The sequence below is a fragment of the Grus americana genome, chromosome 25 (assembly GCF_028858705.1).
Source record: "Grus americana isolate bGruAme1 chromosome 25, bGruAme1.mat, whole genome shotgun sequence".
Taxonomy (NCBI): domain Eukaryota; kingdom Metazoa; phylum Chordata; class Aves; order Gruiformes; family Gruidae; genus Grus; species Grus americana.
The window spans coordinates 2,419,308-2,445,140 of record NC_072876.1 but is presented as its reverse complement, the minus strand read 5'-3'; the positions used below and the strand labels follow the sequence as shown (position 1 = coordinate 2,445,140).

The following is a 25,833-nucleotide window of genomic DNA, read 5'->3' as shown; positions in this document are numbered from 1 at the left end:
TATCATTTGTATTTTTGTAGAAATAAAAATTGCCGAAAAGGATGTGAATATTAAGGGTTATTAACATAAATGTGGCAAAGCTGCTGTTACCTTGTAATAGAAAAAAACAGTTGTTGATGGAGGTGCTGTACCGCAGAGCACTGAAGCTTTACAGATCTCAGAAAACATAATAGCTAAACCTGAACTCTAAAAGTCTGAGCACTTTGCAATGACATAGTTCTCAAAGGCCACTGCAACCTGGTAATATGCTGTACTGGCAGCCTCATTGAGGCCTTGTGAAGATGAGCTCAGTGTTTGTGACACAGTTGCATGTTTTGGGGACTAAGAAAGCTTTCCAGTTTCTAAATCACTTGGACAACTTACAAATACCCCTGCAGGAAAGAGAAGCAAGAAAGAGCTTAATTGCACACCACTTTGCAAATGTAAAACTACAATTTCTTTCAGATGTACAGTGCAGCTTCCTGCTTTAGAAAATGTGCTTTACCTATTAATCTAAGGTAGTAATTCTTGTCACTGTTTTATTTACATTTCGCATGTCATAACCCCCTCTGCCTCTTCCTGCAAGGACCAGCTACTGTCCTAAGCTCCAGGCATGCGATGAGGAAGTGCGTGCAAATGAAAAACTACTGTGTGAGAGTGTAAGATAGTTTTAAGTTAAGGCTTCTTCTTTTTTTAAGGTTTAAAAAAAGCTTTTACTCTCACTGACTGTTTCTTTTGTAGGCACCTCCCTGGGCATACATTGCTTGTGCATGTGGCCTTTTCATCTACCAGTCTCTGGATGCTATAGATGGAAAACAAGCAAGAAGGACAAATAGCAGTACTCCGTTAGGAGAACTTTTTGATCATGGCTGTGATTCGCTTTCCACAGGTATTGTCATTTTTAATTGAAGTATGAGGATAAATGACTCTATTACAGGGATTAAATCTGGAATACAGAAAAATGCTTCTTTAACGAAGAGGAGGACAACTGATATTGCTGAATGTATAGTTTTTCAGTCAACCTTCTTTCCGCAGACAGTACTTTTGATCAACTGAATGTCTTGTATTACACTGAAAAAAATTAAGCATGTGACTAATTCAGTCTGAGCTAGCAGTCTTCTGTCTATGCTTTATTAGATCTTGGTTCTAAAAAGTTTTCTGTGAGAAGCTGTCAAAATGCTCTTCTATATTATTTTAGATCGAATCTATATAGAGCGATTGCAAGACAGGTATGAAGCCTAAACAATGGGACGGTAGAAGTCTGAGTTTAAGATTAGAATCAGCAAGATCAGTTCCTTTCTAGGTAGGTAGAGTTCATCGAGCCAGCCTGAAGTTTAACCCCTTTGTAAAAGAATGATCAGATGCTTTTGGTTGCTTAAATTCTAAAGGTCTTATGCTTTACATTTTTATGAATACTTTATCAAATTTGTGTATTTAAGGGTGTGGGGGGAGCATGAATCTTGAATGACAGACCTTGGATTTTCTCAATGGCATCATAAAAATTCAGAAAATGGGGGGAAAAAAATATGTTCAGCAAATTTTGGATACATGAGAAAACCCCAAAACTCTGGCTGCAAGTGCCTAAATCACTTGAGTCTCTTGGTGCCTAATCCCATTAAGTTCAATAAAAATGTAGGAGACAAAGAAACCCTCAATACCGAGGACTTCTGATAACTGATATGAATTTAAATATACATTTTACAGTCTGTACTTTTTTTAAAAAATGGAAGTGTTAATCTCTTATGTCTGAAATAAAACACTTCGGGATACCTTCACACTGTCTCTCCTTTTCTGGGTCCTTTTGTTAGATTTGTTTCTGATAAGGATCTTTACACCCACACACACTTTATCTTTTCACTATGTGACTGATTTTCTTCTGCAGTCTTTGTGGTTTTGGGAACTTGTATTGCTGTGCAGCTGGGAACGAACCCTGACTGGATGTTCTTTTGTTGTTTTGCTGGAACATTCATGTTTTACTGCGCGCATTGGCAGACGTACGTCTCTGGAACGTTGCGCTTTGGCATGTAAGTACCTTGGCTGAACATAAAACTGAAAGTTAGGCTGCTTTCCTGTTTAGCTGTGTTTTATGTGATTGTAGGTCAGAACCTTAGAGCAGTAGGAAATTGTTTATATTCATCTATACGCGCTTAGAGCTTGTGGCAGCTATTACCTGTTGGATCTGCAATTAAACTGACTGTTACTCAGCTTGTTTTAGGAATGGTAAAATATCCTTTTGCCATATTAGTTAATTAGGAGTTTCCGATGTGATTTAAATCCAAATAAATAAGGGAAAGTACCTGGTGTTTCATCCTCAAGAATGGAATGCTTATGTCAGATGGTGGCAGTCCGACTTTAGTATTCAGTTAATTACTGATCTCTTGATATTGCTTGACTTGTGATGATGTATAGCTAATCTTCGCTATTAACCGTAATTCTTTAAATAAATGTATTAATGCACATTGTGTCTACAATTTAAAGGTCTGAATCCCTCTTAGTCTAGAGCATATTTCTGTCAATAATGGGACCAAAATTGCAATGCTGAGAAAGTCAAGAGCTGAAATCCCGTTTACTGGTGGGTGAGGGTAGGTGGGGAAAGAGTACACGAGGACTCGGCGAGCTGTGGGATTCACCGGCCTTAATGTAGAAATGTACCTTTACCCTACATTTGCACTCATAGATCTAACATAATTTCAAGTAAAAACACTGCGGAATGATTTTGTACCTGGAAATCTCTGAAATTTGCCCTTATTTTGTGTAGGGTTTTGAAAGAATGCAACAACATGCACTGTTTATTTGCAGCCTGTTGTTATTGATCTATGGATACCCAGAGACTGCTAAAACAGTACTAAAACTATGGACCTCTTGCCTATAACAGCTCCTATTGACAGAATACTAATGCGGATTCTCTTGAGAAACTTCTGTGTTTATGTTCAAAAATGTAAGATGACAGAGCAGTTTTCCGTGTCTACTGGAGGAAAAAAAGAAAAAACGCATATCCTTATTCTAATCCTTACTACACCAAAGCAGACAGAATAGTTTCAGTCAATTCTGTGATAATTAAATCCTTAAAATATGACATCTGGCTCAAATCTTGTACTGTTTTAGGCTTCTTACTTTTGTGCTGTATTGAAAGTCTTGATACAGAATGCTTTTAGCTCCCTTCGAACTTTATGGGACCCTGATAATTAAAGCTTTCCTGTTATCAGTCAGACACCACCCCCACCCCCCCCAAAACCCCCATCCTTGGCATGTGCTTGACTTTACAGATGCAAGTATCAAACGCACCCAATTTGCTTTTGTGCTCCAGACAAATGTGTACATTACTCCTGGTATTCACTGTAGCTTTTGTTTTTGAGGAGTCTTTATATTTTGGAGGCAGCATTTTGTAGCGGATACTATTGTTCTGCATGGCCTTATATTATGAAAATTTGATGATCCATCAATATGTAGCTAATTTAGAGAAGGCAATAAGCACACAAATGTATGTGTATTGTTATTTTAGATAATGGATGGCACATTGGTTTCTTCATTTGCCACGTGTCGTAAGGTTAATAGACTGCTGTAAGCTGATGTTCATTTCCATGACAAAACCACTGAGATTATTTATCCAGTTAAATGATTCTCACTGTTTCATACTAGGTTTTTTTCTGATGCTTTCATTTTACCAATCATAACACTGAAAAAGTCTATATTTTATCTGCCCTTTCAGATTCACTGGAACATGCAGGCTTAGGTATTCTTACTCCTGAATAAGTGGAATTGGAGACTGCTGTTGAAAGGAGCTGAAAAGGTCTTAGTGCGCAGTAGCTTCTTCCTGTCTGTATCCTACGTAGTAACTCCATGTTAAAAAATACACTGAGGGGGCTGTGAACAGTAGTGATGTTCTAGGAAGCGTGTCAGCATTTCTAACTTGCCTTCCATTCCAAAGAAGCAGGAAAGAGCACAAAGTTGGTTATTGCTAATTGTATTTCTGTGAGATTAATAAAATACAATTTCTTGGACATAGAGATCAACTCAATAAGCAAATTGGAAACAGAGAAGAGCAGCCAACTGCTCAAGGGTGAGATTAATATTTTATTCCTTACACACAGCTCAAACTTGAACAGTTAAATGTATAACCATCTTGGCTTGCTGAAAAAGTCCATTGTCTTAAAAAAAAAATTAGTGTGTCAAATCAAGTGTATGCTTGCGGAACAGAATGTCTGATTTGTATATGCTGTCACTGTACCTGCCTTGACAATTCACTGAGGCTGTGCAGAGTGTGCTTTGTGTCAGACTCTGCAGAGCAGGAGTGTTCACCCTGAGGGAGGAGGAAATGGAATCACTTCTGCTAAATTCCTATGGAGGATTGCAGGTGGAGTAGGAAAGCTATTAGTTTAATTGTGGCCAATTATTGAATACATCAACTGTGCTGGTTCTTTTTCTTTCCACTGACAGCTGCGGGGAGCTGCCCTGCACTGCACCAGGATTGTAGAATAATCAGTTGAGATAGGTCCCAGTGATCTGTCTCCCATCTTTAAACGATCGTATGGTTTTCTTAGATCTTGGCAGCTGATGCAGACTTTTCAAAAGGCTGCTTGAGTTGGTTAAATAGCTCCAAAAAATAGCTAGAGGTCAGTATTGCTTAAAAATTCCCTGTGAGGAAGCAGGAAGTGTCTCAAAGCAAGTTGAGCTCATTACAGTAAGAGTATCTGTAAGTAACATCAACAGTGCAAAGGCAGCAGGAAGAGCGTAGACAGTTGTATGCAGAGGTTTTGTTTAAGAACAAACACCCAACCTGGGAATGAGCTTGTGAAAGAGCAGAAATATACTGCACACTTAAAGAAACAAAAAGATGATTCTGAATTGCAGGAAAACATTCAATATTGAAGCGGTTCAAATAATTATTTTGTTCTCCTGTCCTGTTTTTCAGCACAGCAACTGTTTTTATCTGGATTGTGGACTTGCTGTGCTGCAGTACAGAATGAGCTGTGTTTCAGGCTTAGTCTTGTGTGGGTACAGCTGTGCCATAACTGGGGCATCTCTGGTCTGGAAAAAGTGCATTTTTCTTCTGCATATCACAAAAATCAAGCTGGCAAGCCCCAATGGACTTCCACACATCCATGGTGAAGCAGATCTAGGATTTTTGGAATATGCTGCAGAAACCAGAAGCATTAGGGAATATGGTGCCCAAACCCTGAAAGGAATTTGTCTGCCTTTAGCTGGAGCCCGCTTGTAACCACTAGCTCAACTTCTTAGAGACTCAAACTTGTTCCACTTAGATTCAGTAGTGCACCTGCTCACTGTTCAGGCTTTGAGAAGTATCTTAGAGATGTGTGTGTTTATGCAGGTTTGGTGCTGTATCTAACCTCACAAGGTCAGTGCACAGTCTGGCTCTGCAGGAGCTGTCTCAAATCCAGGGTAGTCAGAAGTGAAGCTAGAGCTATTAGTCTCAGTCAGATCCAAGCTGGGTTCTGCATTGCAACTTGGGTGTCTTAAAGAGACACGAGACACAGCATGATAGAAGGAAAGACCTTGTACTTGGCTGTGCTGGACTGGGGGAAGTGCTAAGTCATAATTTAAAAACCCAGTGGGTACTTGCAAGGGTCCAACACCCAGACACACGAGGATGTTACTGCACCATGGTCTCCAACATTTCTCCTATGAGTTATTGCATTATCTGTTTTATCACAACCTTTCTTAATTGAAATATGGAAAGTTGGTGAAAGTAGAAATTATAAGGGGTGTGTGTGCGTGTATATATGTGTAAATATACACACACTCACCCCATGAGATGGAAATTAGTTTCTAAGGATGCTTCATAAAGGGATATTGGTAAACGCTGAGAAGAAGGATCAGTTCTTACCAGCTTTCATATAACTGAAAAGTTAAAAATGTTACTTCACTGTTTGAATAATAGTCCCTAGAGAAAGCAAAAGCATTCAGGCTGTCAAACAAAACAGCCATTATTGAGGAATGTTGGAGAATTTGGGGGAACATTTTTGTTCAGTGACACTGTAGCAGTTGTACATAAGCAAGAGCCCATTTGATAATGGGTTGGTTTAGGAAGGGAAGAAGGTTAATTTGGTTAACCTTCTGAGCCTCCTTGCCAATACTACCACTGAGGTTTAAGGGAGAGATCAGTAAATGAGGCTGTATTTTAGACAGCAGCTAAAATGAAGCCTTCCTCTTCAGCAGCTAGCAGAAAAGGAGTTGGTGGGTTGTCTTGGATAGACAGTTCACACCAAATATCAAAATACAGAGATGGAAGCCTTCCAAGTCAAAGTTAGCACACTGAGTTCTTGCTCTTGAGAACAGCTTTGGGATCTCAGGATTATGGTAGGAGATAAGGCAGTAATCTCTGTGACTATAGGGCTTGAAACTTTCCATCTTCTGAGGTTTTTTTGCAAGACTTCTTGAAGAACTTTAACACCTTGGGTGTTTGCAGAGAGAAGTCTGAAGCTCAGTAGAGTCTCTCTTGATGTCGGGGGGAATTAGTTTCTCTACACTTGCAAGAACTTTATGTTGAGATATCATGGTAGGTGTGAAGTTTGCTGCTTGCAACCTTGTGTGTACTTCAGTCTATCATTGCCACCTGTCAGCATTTCTCTAGTGCTTGGTGTGTATCATATAAATAAGTGTTAAGTGCCTTGCTACAGCATTAATACATACAGCTGAAATTGCTGAGTGCTGACGTAAATGATGAGGGAGGTTTTCCACATCATGATCCTGCTGCTCCTCCTCCTTTCCCTCTCGCAAGTCCCTTAACAGTATGGTCACGTGCAGAGATGCTGCTGCTGATCTTTCTGTCTTTATCGTGGAAAGATGTTCTTACTGCTCTGTGAAACAGTGGGCTTCAACATAATAGCCACGTGCTTCACCTCATTATCTGACCTTTGCAACTTTTAATCTATGTTAATGAGGAGCAAAAGGAAAAATTCATGTATTATCTTAAATATATTGTGACAAGGAAAGGAGAAAAGCTTATGGCTCACTTTTTCAAATATTATTTTTACCTCAAGATTAATTTCCTGTAGCTGGGAATAGTTTTAATTTGCTTATGCTGTTCTTTCTTCTGTGTGGTTTGCTTTATTCATGCTATTTGTATTTAATTGCATCCAAGAAAGATGCTGGGTTGGAATGAGTTTAATCTTAACTCTATAACAACCTTTAAAACGAAGCATTTGGACTTCTAGCATGTGACTCTTAGCCTTTTTTCCTCTTGTGTTGTGATGCTGAACATTCTTTTCTTGCTGCGGTGGTTCCCTTAAGAAAACAATCCTTTGTGTCATGCTCAGATTCATAGTTCATTGCCCAGCCTGAGTAATCCCACTTGCACGCTTGGTAGATATGGATAAGACAGATGGAAGAATCATCATTTCTCAGACCAGAGTGCTGCTGCGCAAACTATTAAATAGTAGACGTATCCCCTTGAGTTTCCCAGCCTCCGAACTTCTGGGTTCTGAGGAGTAAGAGTGTTTTGCTACACGGGACTGTTGAAGGACTTCTGTGTGTTGAGGAGGATGGTACATAAATGGCCCCCCTTATTTTCACACAATGTTAAAAAGAAGCTGTACTGGTAGTGATTGACTTTGATTTCAGAGCAATCTCCAGTGTAAGTATCTGTTTCCTGTTGTTCGTGGTTGGTTCACTTTCTCAGGAAATCTCTCAACTTTGATTTAAATCCTTTAGGCTCACCATGCTGGACAAGGAAATAATTGACTGCAGCTGTCTCTAAACTCTGAAACTTGATTCAGTGGTGGCCCTTGTAAAGTCTAATGGCTTGTTTAATCAAACTTTTAAGAATGGCACATGGAATATGCTCAATAAATTAGCACTGACAAGAGTATATTCTGGATGCATGACTAATCAATTGTGTGTTAATTGGCTCAAGACTCTCTCACCAGCTTGACGAGGGAACCCAGCAGAGCAGACAGCATACAAAATAACTTATCGCTGCCAACATCTAAGAGTTAAGCACATGCCGAGGTCGATGGCCCCCTCTTAAGTTTTCCCAGATAATATTTAAAAAATGAATCCATGTCTGAATTACAAATACCACTTCATAACATAGGAGAAAAAAAAGGAAAAGAAACTGCAGTTGTCCAAAAGGACCGTTAGCTGTGTTTACGTGATTTTCTCTTATATTCCCTAAAATACCAAATGTTACCTCTTCTAGCTTATTCTGCATTATGTGCTGTGCTAATTAAACCGAAAATGCTTATTGGACTGAATTCCAGTGTGCCCTCTTGCCAGGCATGGGACTGCACATCTGTCAGTGATCGCCATGAACTTTGTTTCTCTGAAGTACCTTTGTAATCAATTGGCGTTTCACCGGATGGCAGTCTGCATGCTTCTGATCCTGGCATACTTTGATAAGCACTGCAATAACAGGATCTCTGTTATGGCTGAATCTGTTATTGCTGAAATATTTTTAACTAGATGGTTTGATGTAACTTTAGTTTGATCTCACCTTAAAATATTTTAGTTATAAAATGCTCTAAATCTGCATTTTAACATAAGCAGTATGTATAGTAGTTGTGGCTCTGTTGGCCACAGCATATTCTTTCATTCCTTTGTCAGGGATGAAAAATAAATGTGTACAGAATGGAGTTGGGTTGCCCCTGAATAGAGGTCCAGAGCTCGCTTGACTTCTTTTAGCAGTATTTGCCAAGGAGCGGTGTGAGTAGCGAGGTGTAACTCCTTGTGTTCCCTTAGAGGCAGCAAACTGAAGATGCTGTCTGTGCTTCTACTCTACAAAAATTATGCAGTAGCATCTTTAGATGAAGAATTGGTATATTCAGTGTCATTTGGAGATACGAGGGTGGGGTAGGGAGGTGAGAGGTTCTAGACTGTGTTTGATTATGAATTTTATTTGCTGTGACTTGGAGCAAGGAATTTAATTTTGTTTCCTCATGCGCACATTGTTGCCCGCATGTTGGAGTTGTACTGTAAATTGTAGAAGCTCTGAATGTGTAAAATTCCATGTGGGTTACAGTATTTTTCTTAATTCATTAATAGTCTAATTTTTTTGTGCTCACTAATTCCCTTCCTTTTAACCTTTATCTCAATGCTGCATAGCAGTTGTCTGGATTTTGTTCTTTACGCCGTGACTCAAGACCCACTTTAATGGTTCCACTTAACTGAAGTGCTCAGGAAAATGTTTTAAAATGTTTCTCTCCCTCACACGTAGATTTGATGTTACAGAGTCTATGCTCTGTACAATAGCAATCCAGCTTCTCACAGGAACTCTGGGGCCCTGGTTCTGGAACTATACGGTAAAGCGAACGTTAATGCTACCTAGCGAACAATGGCATGGACTAAACAGAGACAGCACCTTTGTCATGCACAGAAAGATGCTTTTCGTATATCAGTTACTAAGGGTATTTCACAAGTGCTTTAATATGTGGGGGAAAAAAATGTTTGCAAAGTATGAATGTGCAGTAAAAATATGATCTAACTGAAAATAAATTTGTTTTAAAGCCTTGTACTTTACTTGAAAACAAAGGAAAAGCCTGACTGTTAAGCAGAAAAATTTGCTTTAAACATTTATTTTTATTTTATCACAGTTCTGGCTTCTCCTAAAAGATAATCAGGGTTGTGTAAGCAGCTCTGTAAGTGTGGGTGTAGAGTAATTTTGTTGGAACTGCTTTTTAAAGTTGTAGAATTATTTTTTTTGTTGCTGTTTAAATACCTTTCCACCAGAAAAAAGAATTGCTTGGCTGATTCAGAGACCTTTATGCTGTGCAACAGCTTAAAAAGTCGTTAGCTACTGGTTAAAAATGCAGGTTTTGAACTATGCCACTTCATCCGTGTAGTCTAGTCGCTTAACTCTGCTTGTAGCTTCATCATTAAGTAACTTCATTTTCAGGCTGTCTTTAATTTCAAAATGCTTTTCCTTATGTCTGTGCTACTCTCTAGAAAGGACTTTCTCTTCCTTATTTCAACTCTTTTAATACAGTATATACAGGTGGGGTTTTTCCCCCTCAATAAAATGTTGTCATTAAAAGTTGGGTTCCTTGAAATTTCTCATAGTTGTTGGATTATTAAACAGTAGTTTCCTTTGAAATATTTGAGGATATAAGATAGCTTTTTGATAGCCTTCTTGGAACTGCATCAGATTTTGAATAAAACTGAGATTATTTTTTCGGTGGCTTGCTTACATTCCCTTTGTTAAATTTCTATTGATGCAAATTACACTGTTCTTTTGTGGGTTTTTTTCATGTAATGGTTCAGCACAATCTCTGCTTTCATGGGGCTATTAGAAAGAGTCTTTAATTACCACCTCTGCTTTAGATCCAACAGTATCAGCAATCTGCTAAATCACGGTGCATGTCATTTCCACTGGCTGCATCTGACAGTTTAAGCCAAGTGCCAGTTAGGCGTGCTCCCAAGGTAGTCAGATGACATAATTTTTAAAGACTTTGTTGACAGTCTCTGAAAGGCTGGAAACACTTAATGTCAGGAAATGGTAATGTGGCAAGCAATAACTTGAAGGAAGGAAGAGCTTAATCAAGATTTTAGGCTGTTGTGATAACAGCATTATGATGCTGCCCAAGAAGTCACTTAGGGGAATTAAAAAAAAAATAATCCCTTATTACCGACACATTCAGAGACTTCTGAAGTCCCCCATTGGTATGATAGTTATGTGAGAGGAAACAACTCAAATTCTGAAATGAAAGTGAATTGTTTAAAATGGATGAGGACAAATTGCCATCTCATGGAGGAGAGGGAGGAGTTCTGCTTCTCTGCACAGGTCATCTGGAGCTGATGGAGGTGTCAGTCTGTAGACCCTACCTGTGGTCTCCCCCCTCAGAAAGGATGCCTTTGCCATTCAAGAAGCAATTTGTTTTACAAATAAATGCAGTGGCTGGTAGGAGTGGTGTGTGTAGTGGCTGAGCCAGGCAGAGTATTTGGTCCCTCTGGCTCCAGTAACAGAATTTTGCCTGTGATGAGTCCCCTCATGCACACTAATTCTAGGCAATTTTCAGGCATACTGAATTACAGAATAGACTTAATCATCTTAAATTCTTGCATATGTAGTTTCAGGTGCCTTCTGGCATCTTTAGCCTTAACTAGTAAGTAAAGATGCTGCTGCTTCTAAGTCACTTACTCAGAACACACAAAGCATCGTGCTTATTTTTACACAGTTTGAGGTCAGGTGGTATAGATTTTTAGTTCAGTATTGCACCATCTCTGAGATGGCTGAGCTACAGGAAATACATATTCGCGCTATTTTTCATCTGATAGCTGTTTCATGTGACAAACATTTGAGAAAGTATAGTAACATAGCCTGGTCTCGAAAATACTACGAGTTCTGGCGAAATATGAAGTGAATAGCTTACGATTCTTGCAACACAGATAAACCTTGTGCTTGCATGTGCTGGGCAGTAAAGCTTTTCATTCATCAAGGAGGGGGAAAAATTCTTAAATTGTTAAGGAAGTTTGCTTATGTCTTTAGCTTACGGAGGAGTTATTTAAAAGAGCCTGAAGGCTTTAAACAATGGAAAACAAAAAGATTTTGGAAATCAAGTTCAAACAGGTTTACTCTGACTTGAAGTGTAAATGTGCAGAATCCTAAAAAGCTTCAGCCCCACATCCCTCTTCCTGCAGCTCTGGAATGTAATTTGTGTTTGTAATGTTTTACCTCACACTTTGGTGTTTTGTCAAAGACCAGAACTGGGCAGTTTTAATACAGTTTAGCACAACCCTATAGAGGGATTGGTGCAGTAAAATACATTGCAGTCTCATGGCAAGAATTGGAAAATCCTTTTGAGGCTCTATAGGCATTCTGCTGACTGGTGAGTTTAGGCATGCAGGGAGTGAGGGATGAAATGGGCATTTACAAACTCACAACTCTTATGGTTCCCTGACTTTATCTGAATTAAAGCACTTAGATATTCTTGTTTGCAGCCTTTAGTTCACAAAGGTAGCTGGTGCAGCATTGACATTGTTTGACCTAGTCCCTGCTTGCCATCCTCAGTTCTGCAGAGCTGCTGTTTGTTATTTCTTTCCTAACATCAGTTTGCTGCAGAATCAGTATTTTTCAGGGTAATTTTCAATGTTTTTCCCAGCCTTGCAATTGATGTTCTGTCTTGGCGTTTTTAGTTTAACAAACTATTGAGTCTAGGTTCTTTGTTGCTTTGTCTTCAGTGTCTGATCTTTGTTCCTCGCTTCTTTGCCTGGATGTTCCTGGTGAACTTAAAAACTCAATTCAGGGTCTTCTGTTTATTTTCTAGAAGATGAGAGTCCCTGGTTTATTTGAAAAAGTGATCTTTGGAACTGTACTGCTTTGTGTCCGCTGAGGAACTGTTACAATAACTTCATGTCCATCTATTGTAGTGTGGGCATGTCCTGGGGGAAACAATTTTCTTCATTTTCTTCATTTCATAGGTATTAGGGATCCGCCACACATTGTGTGCTATGTCTCTGCATCATCATAGCAACGTAAACTGTTTGGGCAATGCTGATGTAACTCAATTTGTCAGGAAGCATCAGGCAAAAAAACCTGTCAGGTTAGGGGAAGCATGGCTCAAGTGATTGCTGAAAATATCCCAGTTAAGAGGCTTTAAGAAACCCCCTCACTTCAGCTGCAGAATTCATGCTGCTTGCTCTTTCCATTTGTTTTTCCTTAGGATGTCCACTGTAGCATTTAAACAAGTAAATAAATACAAACACAAGGAGAAAATAGAATCAGACTTTGAACTGGCTGATCTCCTTCTTGCTTTGAAATGGTTTTGTTTTAATACAGGTCTGCTTGTGGTACCAGGCTACTGGTTGTGTGCAGTAATTAAATCAGAGGATCTGCAGCCTTTCCCCATTTTTTATTTCCTAATGTTGTGGGTTTTTTTCTCCTTGTGGTACCTATGTTTTTGCATTGGAGCTAAAATATTTTTCTACTATAGCTGATAAATGATCAGCTACTCCAGTTTGTGTTTTCTGTAGTCCTTATTGTAGGAAGAGGCGTTCCAATGTGCAATAGAACTTTATATGGAACAAAAAGTACTATTTATGTGGTATTTAAGCAGGAATGTTATCACCTTGCTTTGCAAATAATTTCCCTAGCCAGTAAAGCAAGCTATATATAAATCTTTCCTTAAAAAGCCAGTGGGGGGGGGGGGTACAAAAAGGTTTTAGTCGGTCTGTATCCCAACTGAGCCACTTTCCCTGCAGCCCTGCTTTTGTCTTGCCATTTTATTGGGTACCTTCCCAGTTCTACCAGAGTTTAAAAACAGTATGGAGGCTGAGGCTATTTATGGATTTTTTTATTACTAGAATATTTTATCTTGAAGCAATTAATAAATACAAGTTAATCATTAAAGCGTAGGAATGAATGTCCTCTAGATTGCCTGACACGTTAACGTTGCCCGGGTATTGCCATACGTTACCTTTGCTCAGTGTATTTCTTGACAAAACCATTGTTGCTTTGTTTTCTAATTGCATTCTAAGGGCTGTTTAGCACTTTTATGAATGCTGGTAGCTGTTCGCTTGTGTCGCAATTGGAAGCTTTAACTTGTTCCTGTTTATTCCTCCTCTTACTCCCTTGTCTAAGTCTGTAGCTGCACAGTCAACTTTGACTCAGCACAGTTTTGCTCAGCTGCCAAAAGAGGTAGTGCAGACCTTCCTGTGGCCTCTCCTTTGTGCTTCCAGTAGTCAGGAGGCCACACAAAATGGATAAGAAAAGCTGATATACTAGAAATTGGGACAGGAACGTTCCTTTTTCTCCTTTTTTTTCAGTTAGGTCATTTTAGTTAAGCCAATTTCTTGATCCAGTTGATGGCATGAAGCTGTAGTGCTGGCACGAAGCTGTAGTGCTGGCACAAGGGAGAAAGTGGGACTGAGCAGATGGTTTTGGGGGGAGAAAGTGGTTGGTCTTTAGAGAAGTTGGGATGGCTACGCCTTTCAGCAGCAGCATGGATTTAGTTTATGCTGTAGTTGCACAGTTGTTTTAAATTCAAGTTAAATGAACAGAGGAATGGTGTGCTTCCCTTCCCTTTCACCCAGCTTCTGTTTCCAAAAGTTGTTCTCTTTTGTGGTCTAGCTTTAAGGAGCTGCCTGTCTGGATCCTTGTATTCTTGGATTTCTTAGTGGCCATTTGACATTCTGCAAGAAAAAATATCACTGGATAATTCTAGTGCCAGGTATGTCCTTTGCAGTTACGGAGCATGTCTTTTAAAAGTTATCCAACAGTGATTTTGACAAGCATAGGTGACAAGAGAATCCTGTGTAAGATGTTCCCAGTTCTTTTTCATCCTTAGTATTAACAACTTACGCTTTACTTTAGGTGATAGTTTAGGTGTTTAGTTTCTCCTCATTTGGTCTTACGTTTTTGTCTTCTGTCTTAAGGAGCCATTTAGCGTTAAAAATCTTCTCTTTATGTGGAAGGTAAGACTCAATTTGTTCTGCAATATGAAATTCTTGTAATAAGTCAGGGAGGAGTTTTTAACCAAATAATACTCACAGTTCATTGCTGAACCCTTTCCAGCTGCCTGATGCTATTTTTATTTGAGGTGGGGAAGGCAGAACTACAGGCAACGGAGCAAAGGTGGTACGTGGCTGTGTAAATGATAATGCTGCCTCCCTAACCTGCATCCAGGCACTGGTTCCATGGATTTGGTTGGGATCCCAGTTCTGTGTAAGACTTTGTCTTTCAGTATACCTTATCTTTTATGATCTGAAATTATTTTTTTAAAGTATATGACTTTTTTTTGCATTGAGATTACTGCTGCTAAAAGAAACCTGTTTTACTGCCCAAGGAAAGCTATAAACTTGAGTTACCTGTGTTAGTTATTAGTCACTGATTTTTGTGAAGCTTCCTCAGTTGCTTTGTATCCTTTTAGGTCATTGACAGAAGCAGTGAAATAGGCTACAACACGTTCTGTTTAACCTGTGCACGGGTTTGTGGAGCTCCTTCAGCCCTTCCTCTGTTGGACACACTGAAAACACATTTCCATGCTGACTCCAAAAGCTAGGAGGAAGCATTTTGCATTTAATCAGATGTTTTGTGTATCTCTCTTCTTGCACGGCTGAGCACTGTTACTTTGTCTTGCAAGGTAGCTCAATGGTTTGATTTGTTTGTACGTGGCCTGAAAATATGGATTTTTAGAACAGTCTTTCTTCTTTGTGGAAATTATTTTTTCCCCAAGCCAGTTCTGATTGCCTTACAGGATTGTTATTGAACAAATCAGAATATAGGAGGACCCCTGAGATTATTTCCTGAGTGTCTCATATCTCCACGCTTGGTAGTGAAAAGAAAACTTACAAAGACATCTAAAGGAAACTGTCATCTTATTGTAATCTTCTCTAGCTTTCTTCCAACAGCTTTGGCTGAACTTTCCAGTTATATACTAAGAGTCTGGCTAGTTCTTGGTATTGCTGCTTTCCCATCTTCTCTATCCTGTGTGCTCCTCTCTGCTCCTTCGCTGTTTATTTACTCCATGACTTTGGGAGGGAGCAGTGGTAGCTTGCAACGGCGATAGTCACGAGTTGGGTGCCTCATATCCTGTTTGCCTACTGTCGACAGAGCCGCTGCGTGCTGATTCTGCTGTTTGTTCCATAGGTGTGTGTCCTGCTCTTAGGAAGTTGTTCAGAAAAATCTCTTGGCTGATGGAAAGGTGAAGTTGCTCAGTGGGACATGGATGCAGTGTGTTTACAGCCTGCTGAAAGCAGCAGCCAGCACTTAGGGAATCCATAGTCAGAGAAGAGATTGCATTGAATGCCACTTACTGTTGCTCTGCTGCTTGCTTATGCTTTTGGGGGACGGTCTATGTGGGGAATTAGATACAGCTTTGTAATTATCCCTTGTGCATATTGATCTGCTGCTGAAACAAAATTATATTTGGGCCAGACTGGAGATTCTCAGATGAGAGGATCCACTCCAAAAGTGGAACAAAGGCTGTAGAGAAAACTTGAGGTAGCACAGTGATCTGATATTAAACTTAATTATATGGTCTTGTAGCTCATTTGAGGCAGACAGATCCACCCCAAATCGTTACTCCCTCATGCCTATGCAGGTGATCGTATCAATGCTATTTTTGTCACAGCAAAGCATGTATTTGCAAGAAGCAATTTTTGAGTCTTTTAGGCAGAACTGTATAATTAGAGACAAGGAATATGCCATAAATATTTCAGACTGACTTGAAGGATTATTTTTGATACAGTACTCCAGTATGAGATAGTATTATATGACTTCATATAATACACCAGCAAGCCTCTCCTCTTTGTTTCACTTGTATTTTTCTTTACTTCTATTTCTGGCATTCATTTGTATAGCCGTTTTTCGCTTTTGCTAGCTCCAAGACTTTTGCATGCTCTTTAAAACAAAGTCTTAAATTGAGTCTTTTCCGTGAGCCTTTTCTTCTTGCCCTTCTGCAAAACAGACTCGCTGTGCTAGCACCAGAAGTGGTTTCTCCTCTTGCTGCATGCTAGAGACTGAATTGTGTAATCGTTAGCAATGCAGCTGACTGTACCCTTTACATTTGCATAAACTCTTCAGGGATTTCTGTTTCTCTGTAAATTTTGATGCTATTCAGAGAGACTATTCATGTTTAAAAAATAAAGTTAGGGAATATAATAGAGATTAAAAATATCTTTCCTGAATTTTATCATCTGAAATAAATTCATTTTTTTGGTGGGCAAGGTTAAAACTGAATATTTATTTCTGCAACTGGCAGTGGTCAGTTAAAAGATTTCCAACTGTTCCTTTTGACAAAATGGATTGTTATTGCACTGTGAAATAAAACAAAAAGTATAGCACAGCATGGCTCTTAATTTTAACAATAAAACTAAAAAATATTTTTCCTTTCTAAATTATTTATAAACTTTGCCTCTTTTGTCTTCCCCAATATTTTGGAGTTTTTATACTGTGCATGATAGAGGAGAGCTGCTGAGCTTGCAAATAACTGACTTGAAATTGCTTTGAATAATTTTGCTCTTTTTTTTTGGCTTTTTGTACCTAATCAGAATTGATGTGACTGAAGTACAAATCTTCATAATAATAATGCATTTACTGGCAGTGATTGGAGGACCACCTTTTTGGCAATCTCTGGTAATTTTGTTCATGTTCTTATTTTATCCTTTTTAATAATCTAGTAGGCACTTGGAAGAACTACCTGCGAATAGTAGCACAGTTTAATTTGTGAGGGGAAGGTCTCGCTTTTCCTCATAAATGGAAATAAATATCTTTGAGTATAGGTCACATGGCAATAACTGTCAGCTGGCAGTTATGTTGAGTTTGTGTTACTGAAGTCATGTTGGGCTGTTGAAATAGCACTGCCCAGAGAAAAGCATATATGTGCATGCATAAATACAACAAATTTCTGGAAATAACATCCAAAGCACTGATTTTTTGGAAGATTTTCCTTCCTGAGTATTGATCTTGTTTGTGTGCTGGATAAATGCATTTCTTAAGGTGGACAAAGAAATCTTGATTTGCAATAAAACCAAGAGATGGTCAAAAATAACTGAAATATGTCACCCCAAATTGATGAATTTCTAATCTGATTCATATAATTATGAGAAATGAACCCTCTAATATTGTAGAGAATATCTAGATAAATGAACTAACCTTGGCTACCCCAATTTTGCTACATGTGCTTTCAGGCTTAAAAAACCAACTCCCCCCAATTAATTATGTATAAACTGCAAAGTAAATACCATCTAAAGAGAATGAGTGTGGATAGAAATAATTCTAAAAAAAAAAAAAGTGAGCCTACAAGTCAGCTTATTGGTGCCAAAGTTCTCCAGAGGGATTAGTGTGACCAACGTCCCCATGCAGCTGCTATTCTGCATTACAAATGGGGATTTCCCAATTTATGTTATTAGTTTTCTTTTTACCTTTTTTAAAAAAGGAAAAATAATGCTGTCACAGCATCCTCTAGCACGATTCGGTGCAAGGTGATGTTTATGTAAGCTTAGAAATGGTTCTCTTGTGTTACTAAATAACTTAAATAACCCTTTAAAATGACATATTAAATAACCCTTTTCAGCAAAATCTTGAAATCTAATAGAAGTTCTGGGTTGCAGGAGCATTTAGCTAAGTCAGGTCCCAAAACATTAGACTATTTTGAAGTCTGATGTTGGATTAATTTCTCCAGAGAACAAACTTGATCAGGTTTCCCATCACAATTAAGAATTTTTGCTTTTTTATTCAACTTGTGGGATTTTGTGTTTATTTAGAGAGAAATGTTATTTACTACTTGCAGAGCAAAATATATCACACAACCTCTCCTTACCCCCCCCCCCCCCCCCCCCCCCCCCAATCCTTTAACATTTTTGTGACAGCAGAATTGGTGGTTTGGTATTTTTGGTTCGTTTCTACCTGGGGCGTGTGTGTGGAAATAATAAAATGTGGTTGTATACTCAAACATTCCACTTTCTTATGCTAACATGTGGAAAGCAAAACAATCTGAATAGAGTAAATGCAGAATTGTGTATTTTGTCAATTGTTGCTTTCATTAGCTTTCTTTTTTTTCCGTGAAACGGTGTGTACCTGTACTGGCTTCCTTCTTTCTGTCAGTGTAGATTCTCTTTAAAGCGTGTTAAAATGCTGTTCTGCAAGGCTCCTGGAGCTCGGTAATTTCTGGTGAATGGTGAGTATGACTGCAGCCGAGATCCTCATTTGGAAAATGTGAGTAAAGTGAGCAAGCTTAGGTGCAACTTGTTTGATGCATTGATTATATAGAGGGTTTTTTCTGTTTAAAGTGAGAAAAGTGCTGCAATTGCTAGAGTTTTATTCCACAACGTCATCTTTAAAAGCAAAATCACTTCATTAATATAAAGCAAACTTGGTTTTGGCCTGCTATGAGTTGTTGTTCCTCTTGCAGATGTGACTGAAGCACACATACATACAGCTCTAAACTACAACTCGGAACAGATACTACAAGTTGCCCAGCTGGTTGTGGTATTTGTGACTAGGAGTGAGCCAAGAAGAGTTTCTGGAGGGAGTCTCTTGTGTGCTCCTTGCTGCTGCTTCCATGAGCCCTTAGCTGTGCTCTCGTCCTCTCTGTTTCTTCATTATATTTTTTTAAAATCCCAATTCATGCTACATGAAACTCTGGCCTCTAGTCTGGAGGCCTGACATCAGTTTTCTGGCAAATGATTCTGGACTTTAATCCAGGCTCTGGCAAGCACTTGTTAATCCATTCTCTGCCTGCTGCTGCTTGTTTTTATTAACATGCATAGTTTTTTTCTCAACAAAATTTGGAATGCTCCCTTTACCAGGATGTACTTGTATTCAGAAGCCTTCTGTGCAGTGTAGCCTTTCTCTTGTAATCAACTTCAAAGGGTTTAACAGAGAATGTAATTTGCCTGCAAAAGATTTGGCTTGTGATATTTTTCTGCTTTATTGATGTAGTCTTGTGAAGTTCTGCATGCATCTGACTTCTGGTGAAACCAGGCAGTTACCAGCAAGGTCAGAATAATTGCATGGGCTGTAGTGACATATGGGATACCAGACAAGGAAGTCTTGTGGCATGCCCTGTAGCGTCCTCTAATTTAAAAAGTCAGGGGATGCAATGCCATTTTGTATGAAGAGTTCTGGGTACAACAACTCCCCTTCTCCCTTTACTTGGATACTTTTTTTTTTCTCTGTGCTATTTGCTTGCCTTTGCTGCTTCCAGCTTTGGCCTTGCTGCTTCCATTTTGTATGCAAAGCAATTTAGCAGGTGCTGCCTTTTTATACCTCTCCTTTGACTTTCCTCTGCCAAATTTCTGTATGGAGCTTTGCTTCCCATTAGTTAGTTCTGCCAGTTAAGTGCAGTCTAATACCTATCACTGTATAAGCAAAATGAAGAGTGTTAATGAAGCATAATTAGCCAAACTGGATGCTATAACAGTGTGGTCTCATCCTTCTGCCTTTCCTGAGCATCACTCTCAGATGTGGTGGTGGTAGTAGTAGTAGTTGGGAGTTCATGGGGTGGTTTTTTCAAGCAAACTCCCCTTGTCTTTGGGAAATGTCAAACTTAATGTCTTTTGATTCCTATGTGAAGCTTGCCATTGTCTTACTCTTCCGGTAGAAGAGCAAATTCAGCCCGTTCTTTAAATACCAAAGTATTGTTACTGAAGCAGAGGGTAGTACAGGCACCTTCCATCATAAGACTGAGGAGAGACCTTCAGAAGTCCTGTGCCTCGTAATGTTAATGAATGAATACAGTTAGCTCTCCAGTCTATGGCGATGTCTGCCTCTTGTTTGCTTGTTGTTATTCTTTCTTTACTGTCTTCCAGAAAATGTTCTTTGACTTATCGGTGCAGCCTAAGCAAGGGAGAAATATGTTTGAGTATCATGAAACTATACCAGCTGGCCAGAAGCCTGCAGGGCAGTGATTTGGAGAGGTGGTCTGGGTGCTCATCTGTAGGCTGCCTTAGGGTGAGGTGTGAAGACTTAAAGCCACCTCTGCCTCTGAATTGTGCCCTGAAAAGATTGAGAGGTTAAGTTATTGAATGTGATAGAAAACTAATGTTCTTTAGCTGGCGAAAGCTATGCTGAGAGTGTAATTGAAGAAAAATAGAAACAGCTTGACCTCATTTGGACTCATCTGCGTAGCTGGACTCCTGGCTGTTGCGGAGCCAAGTGTGTTTATGCAGTTGAGTGCTGTGACTGCAGTTCCTGAATTAGTGAAGTGAAGATTTTTTTGTAGTTGTATAGATAAAGTTGGGAAGCTTTGGGTAGTTCTCTCTAAACACTTGCTTCCATAACATATTTGCTGTGGTTTATTTTGAACTCTTTCTTCACTTCCAGTTTCTCCTGTTCTGCTTGAAACACTGCTGTTAAAAACTGAAGAAAACCACTGCCTTTCTTTCAAAGCTGCCTGTGCTCATTTTTCACTTCTTTAGGAACCTTAACGCTTGCTCTCAGGCTCACTGACTCTGAGATGATGTGTCTGATCTGTTTGCTTCCCTTATCTTGCCCATAAGGTGGTATCCAGTTTAAGAGCCTTTCTGTAATCCTCTCCAATGGCTCTTGCTTTGCCCAGTTTGATCTTGGGCTGCAGTTTAGTTTTACAGCCAGCTTCAGAAAAGATGACTGACACATTTCTCTTCCACATGATAGCTGGGCGATTTAGCTAGGAAGTTCTTGGTTTCTGTCCATTTCTCTGCTTTTGATGGCTCTTTTCAGGTAACTGAAGATACAGGAAGCTTGATGGAAGGATTATTGGAAAAATACATATTTCTTTGTGCCTTCTAAAGATTTAAATCTCTGTATAGCAGAGAAAGAAAAGCAAACGTGGTGTTGGAAAGTGGAGTGTTTGAGTGCACCAGAAGCATTAAGCCCAATTTTAGTTTGTTTGTGCATATTTTAACTTATTGTCTCTCTTCCGTTAAGATTCCAATACTGAATATTCAGGTGAAAATATTCCCAGCTCTCTGTACTGTCGCAGGAACCATCTTCTCCTGTACAAACTACTTTGGTGTGATCTTCACAGGTGGAGTTGGCAAAAATGGATCCACTATAGCAGTAAGTACTAGTTATTCTTCAGCACTCTGTGGCTTTTCGGCCATGCCTGTAGTTTTTCTTTAACATAATACCTTCTACGTTATTTAACATAATACCTCCTACATGTAAAATATTTTCCTTTCAGTTCCTTGCTGACTTGGAAAAAACAAGTTAATATTGTCTGCGTGAGAACAGTAGCTTTAGGAGTCAAGAGTTTTAAAATTGAGTGATTAAAAATATTCCTGGTACTTTGATATTTGCTTTTGAATTAATCATATAAAACAGGTTATACAAATACACCCCCCCTAAAGAGTTCATTGAAAACTCCAGTGCAAAAATCCATTCAGAAGGAAATTTGTCAAGAAAATGGTTATGGTTTTGATCCTTCTGAGGGATCTGTTATTCATACTACTGGTGAAAAAGTGCAGGTGGAAGTATCTGCACAAGTACCTTCTGTTTCAGTGAAGATAACGATTGTGGAGCCCCAGCAATTTTCAAAAAAAGCAATTCTGTACTGGCCTAGTAACTATTTGCTGCCTAGAAGGCTGTGCCGCTTTCTAGCGGGCACAGAAGAAGTGATAAAGTATGTCTTCTGTCACTTGCTAACAGTGTTAGCCGCTGCCTGTGTGCCAGGTGTCAGAACTGTGCACTCCTTGCTGCCTGAAACCTGATTTTTCTGCCCCAGCACGAGGAAGGTTCAACCACATTCTCAGCTGATGCTCGCTCAGGTTTCACCACACTTTGTTCCTGTTAGTACCAGTGTTCAGAACAGCATGTTTTTAATGTGATTTTTAGTTAGAAACCACTCATTGCATAAAACGTGAGTGTTTGGCTTATTGAGGTTTCTTTGCAATGTGTGTGTTTTGTTAACCTAATGTTTTAATTTCACTCTAGGGAACGAGTGTCCTTTCACCTTTTCTTCATATTGGGTCAGTGATCGTGTTAGCTGCAATGATCTACAAGAAATCTGCTGTGCAGCTCTTTGAGAGGCATCCCTGCTTATATATACTTACTTTTGGTTTTGTGTCTGCCAAGATAACAAATAAACTAGTGGTAAGTGCACCAGAACCTTGGAGTTTCTTTGTAGACTTTAGAGTTCTCTGGTTATTCCATTGACTAACTTGCATCTGTTTGTGTACTGAAGTGATGCTCATGCTTTACTTATTTTCAGTATCTTGGGGTGCAGCAGAGCCTTTCCTCTGTTTGAAAGGGGAGTGGTAAACCTTAAGCTAATGCCATGGTTACACAGTCAGTGCCAGAACAGCTTAGAGTTGCCAGAGTTCTGTTTCTCCCTCTCTCCCAGCTGTTTATTCACACTTCTGCAGTGTATTTGCACACATGTGTGGTGAGCTGGGCTGGAACAGAGGTGGCTGGTGCAGAGGGGAGGAAAGTTTGGGAGAGGGGGAGAAGGTGACAGCTGTTAAGGTTTGGAACCAGATGCTCAGGGTTTAAATTCAATGATTGGAGAGAAATAGTGATTAAAAATATTAACAGGTTTGTACCAGGGAACAGATGGTGATGCTATCAGGAGAGGAGCCCTGGTTGAACCGAGTGAGGGGTGAAACAACTGCTGCCCCACAGCATCTCAGTTCTGTGGACATATCTTGCATTGCCACGTGAACTGGATCGGTGTTGGACATAACTCACAAAAAGTTTATTTCTTCCCAAGACCAGTTTACTACGTAGTCACATGAACAGTTGTGCTCGCGAAAGTGAGGATGTGTTGTAGGACAGCCTCTGTGCGTGTGGGGGAGGGTGGGAATGCCACACTTGGGCAAGAAAAGGCATGATCTTTGAATTATAACCAGAGAGAGGAGGTGGTCCTTATGGGATGGGAACTAATAGGTGGACTGAGGGGAACACCAAGTGTCTCTGACTTTTTTTTTTTTAAGATCTAGCAGCTGTGAATTTTTGTTTCCAGGCTTAAAATTTACCAGTGTACTTCCGCTTTACTGTTTTGTTTCTGGCAGGAGAGAGAGTTTGTGGGCTGGAAAATGTGTTAGGGTCTGTTTTTTTTCCTACAGCTACTTTCTTTGTTCTAATAAAAGGTACTTCTCTGCAAACCTTGTCTCATAACTGTAGACTTTCATGGTTGAAACAGTATTGCTGCTGCTACTTAAGTGCTTGATATATCTTACAGTAATGTGGCTTGAACTGTAACTTTCTTGGCTTTGTGTATTCTGAAATCACTCTGCCTTGACTGGCATATGCTTATTTCTTAAACTTCCTTTTTTTTTAAATGTAGGTTGCACACATGACCAAAAGTGAAATGCACCTGCACGACACAGCATTCATAGGCCCAGCACTATTGTTTCTGGACCAGTATTTTAACAGCTTTATTGATGAGTATATTGTACTCTGGATTGCCCTGGTAAGTATGGGCTTACTTTCCTTGTCGGTAATCAGCGCAGGCTTTTGCATACTCTTTCACAAATACTGTTTGTGTGGGTTGAGCCTGACTGACTCACCTAGAGGTTGATGGGACTGGGAACCTACATTACTGAGTTGATTTTTAAATAGAGCTCATGCAAACAGAGGTAATCACGGTTTGCTTGGTGCATAGCTTACACTGTTTTAAGGCAACGTAGCAAAAAGTCAAAGCTTAGAATAGGACATTTTGAAGATTTGTGTTGCTGTCTTGTTAGCAAGGGAATACATTATGTGCAGTGCAAGCGTAGTATGGCTATGCCTTAATTTATTGAAAGCATCTATGCCTGTCAATACTAGCAGCACCCATTAGGAAAAAATATCTGAAGTTAAACTTGTATGTACTTACTGAGCACTCAAGTGTTATCTACCAAAACGCAGTGTTAACCTTTTAATAAAATTGATATTTTATGTCTGGCTATCGCTACTCAGAGTTAATGGGGCATTTCACAGTATCTGTATAGCTACTGTATCTGTGTTCCCCTCTCTGACTCTAGAATTGAGAGTATTCTGTATTCTTACAAAGCTGGAAGAAAGTCCAGCATGTCTAGAACCTGTCTGTCTTCACTGAGTGATTCCCCCCCCCCCCCAGTTGGAGATTTAGTTCTTAAAAAGACCCCAGTGCTTTTATTCTGAATTATGCAGGTGGTGTTAGACTCTTGTCTTATACTCCATGAAAACAGAAATCTGAATGTCTGTAATTTTTTCTCTTGGCAGATCTTTTCTCTCTTTGATTTGCTGCGATACTGTGTCAGTGTGTGCAATCAGATTGCTGCCCATCTGCACATCTACGTATTCCGAATCAAGTCCTCCTCCGCACATTCTAACCACCATTAGTAAACAGGGAGTTGCCATAAGGAGAAATAAGAGAGAGTTGGTTTTCTACATGAATGGATGTGGAGATATTTAGGAGACTAAGGCAAAAAGCAGATAAGAACAAAGTAATTTATAATAATAAATGTTCTATAACTCTTATTCTCTGTTAACAGTAACACTCCTTAACTAGTCTCCTGCCTGAGAGAGTGAATTCCAAGTACACCCTAGTCAACTCTACATGTAGTCAACTCTGTTGGTTCAAAGCCCGGGAAAGCATGCAGGGAGTAATGCTCTGTCTTTGTAATTACCTTGATTACAAAATAATCTATATATGGTGAATGGATCCCCAACAACTGAAGTTTCTAATGTAGTATAATTACAGCTGCAATATGACTTGCTTTTAATTTTAATATTTCATCATCTCTTAGTGAAATACTTGTTTAGTGTCCATTTGAAATTTATTTACTAAAGACCTGAGCTGGTAAAAACAGAGATATCGCACTAGCTTGTGTAGCTGAAGCGGCTGTCAAGGTTTGAGTCCAGACTGGTGTGGTTCTTTTGCTTATGCATTGCTGATAAAGCAGTTTCTTGCTAAAGAATAATGCATTGAACAGGGTTCTGCAAGCAGAAGGGATGACCAGCATGCAAAATAGTGTGGTATCTTTGTCAATTAATTTTATTTTTTTAAATAAACATTATCTAAAAATACAACTTATTTCTCAATTTTCTTCAGTGGAAAGACTATAAAAAGAAAATTTTACTGTTTACTTTTTTTATGTATAAAACTTCAGCAAAATTTCCTTTCTGCTCTTAATAAAGAAGAATTCTGAGAGCAACAGTTGTCTTCAGATGTGTGTGTTGCTCTGTCCTACATAGACTTACAAAGCACAATGCTGCTTGTTCCTGAGAAAGCAGATTTCTAATGCTTTGTGTTCTCTCTCAGCTTTCTCTGCTACATAGTGCAGTAAGATTGGGGTGGGTGCGGGTTTTTTTTGTTGCTGTTTTAATACCTTTTAAAATGTGATGAACTGCATCAGGGAGGCTAAGTTAGATTTAATGACCCTGAATGCAGTGCCTCAGCTCGCTGTATGGAGCGAAGGGAGGGTTTCCAGAGCAGGATCTGCCATGGCTATCGGGAAGCTGCTTGGGAGACGGTTGGTGGGGAACGCTAGGAATGTGGTGGCTGCAATCCTAACCCT

At 39.4% G+C, this 25,833-nt stretch overlaps 1 protein-coding gene across 3 annotated transcripts in view; it reads left to right on the top strand.

The window, feature by feature from the left end:
• The window catches only part of CEPT1 (choline/ethanolamine phosphotransferase 1), a 30,516-nt gene extending 5,044 nt beyond the window's left edge, over positions 1-25,472 (top strand). For 2 of the 3 annotated variants that reach the window (XM_054803863.1, XM_054803866.1), the window contains exons 3-9: positions 721-868; positions 1,862-2,003; positions 16,921-17,005; positions 21,281-21,412; positions 22,286-22,444; positions 23,637-23,762; positions 24,536-25,472. In XM_054803863.1, the coding sequence (XP_054659838.1) occupies positions 721-868; positions 1,862-2,003; positions 16,921-17,005; positions 21,281-21,412; positions 22,286-22,444; positions 23,637-23,762; positions 24,536-24,655 (912 nt within the window). In that variant the 3' untranslated portion in view covers positions 24,656-25,472. Of the gene's footprint in view, positions 1-720; positions 869-1,861; positions 2,004-9,151; positions 9,237-16,920; positions 17,006-21,280; positions 21,413-22,285; positions 22,445-23,636; positions 23,763-24,535 lie in introns of all 3 variants that reach the window. The other variant, XM_054803865.1, reaches the window with a different exon arrangement.
• Positions 25,473-25,833: the final 361 nt, after the last annotated feature.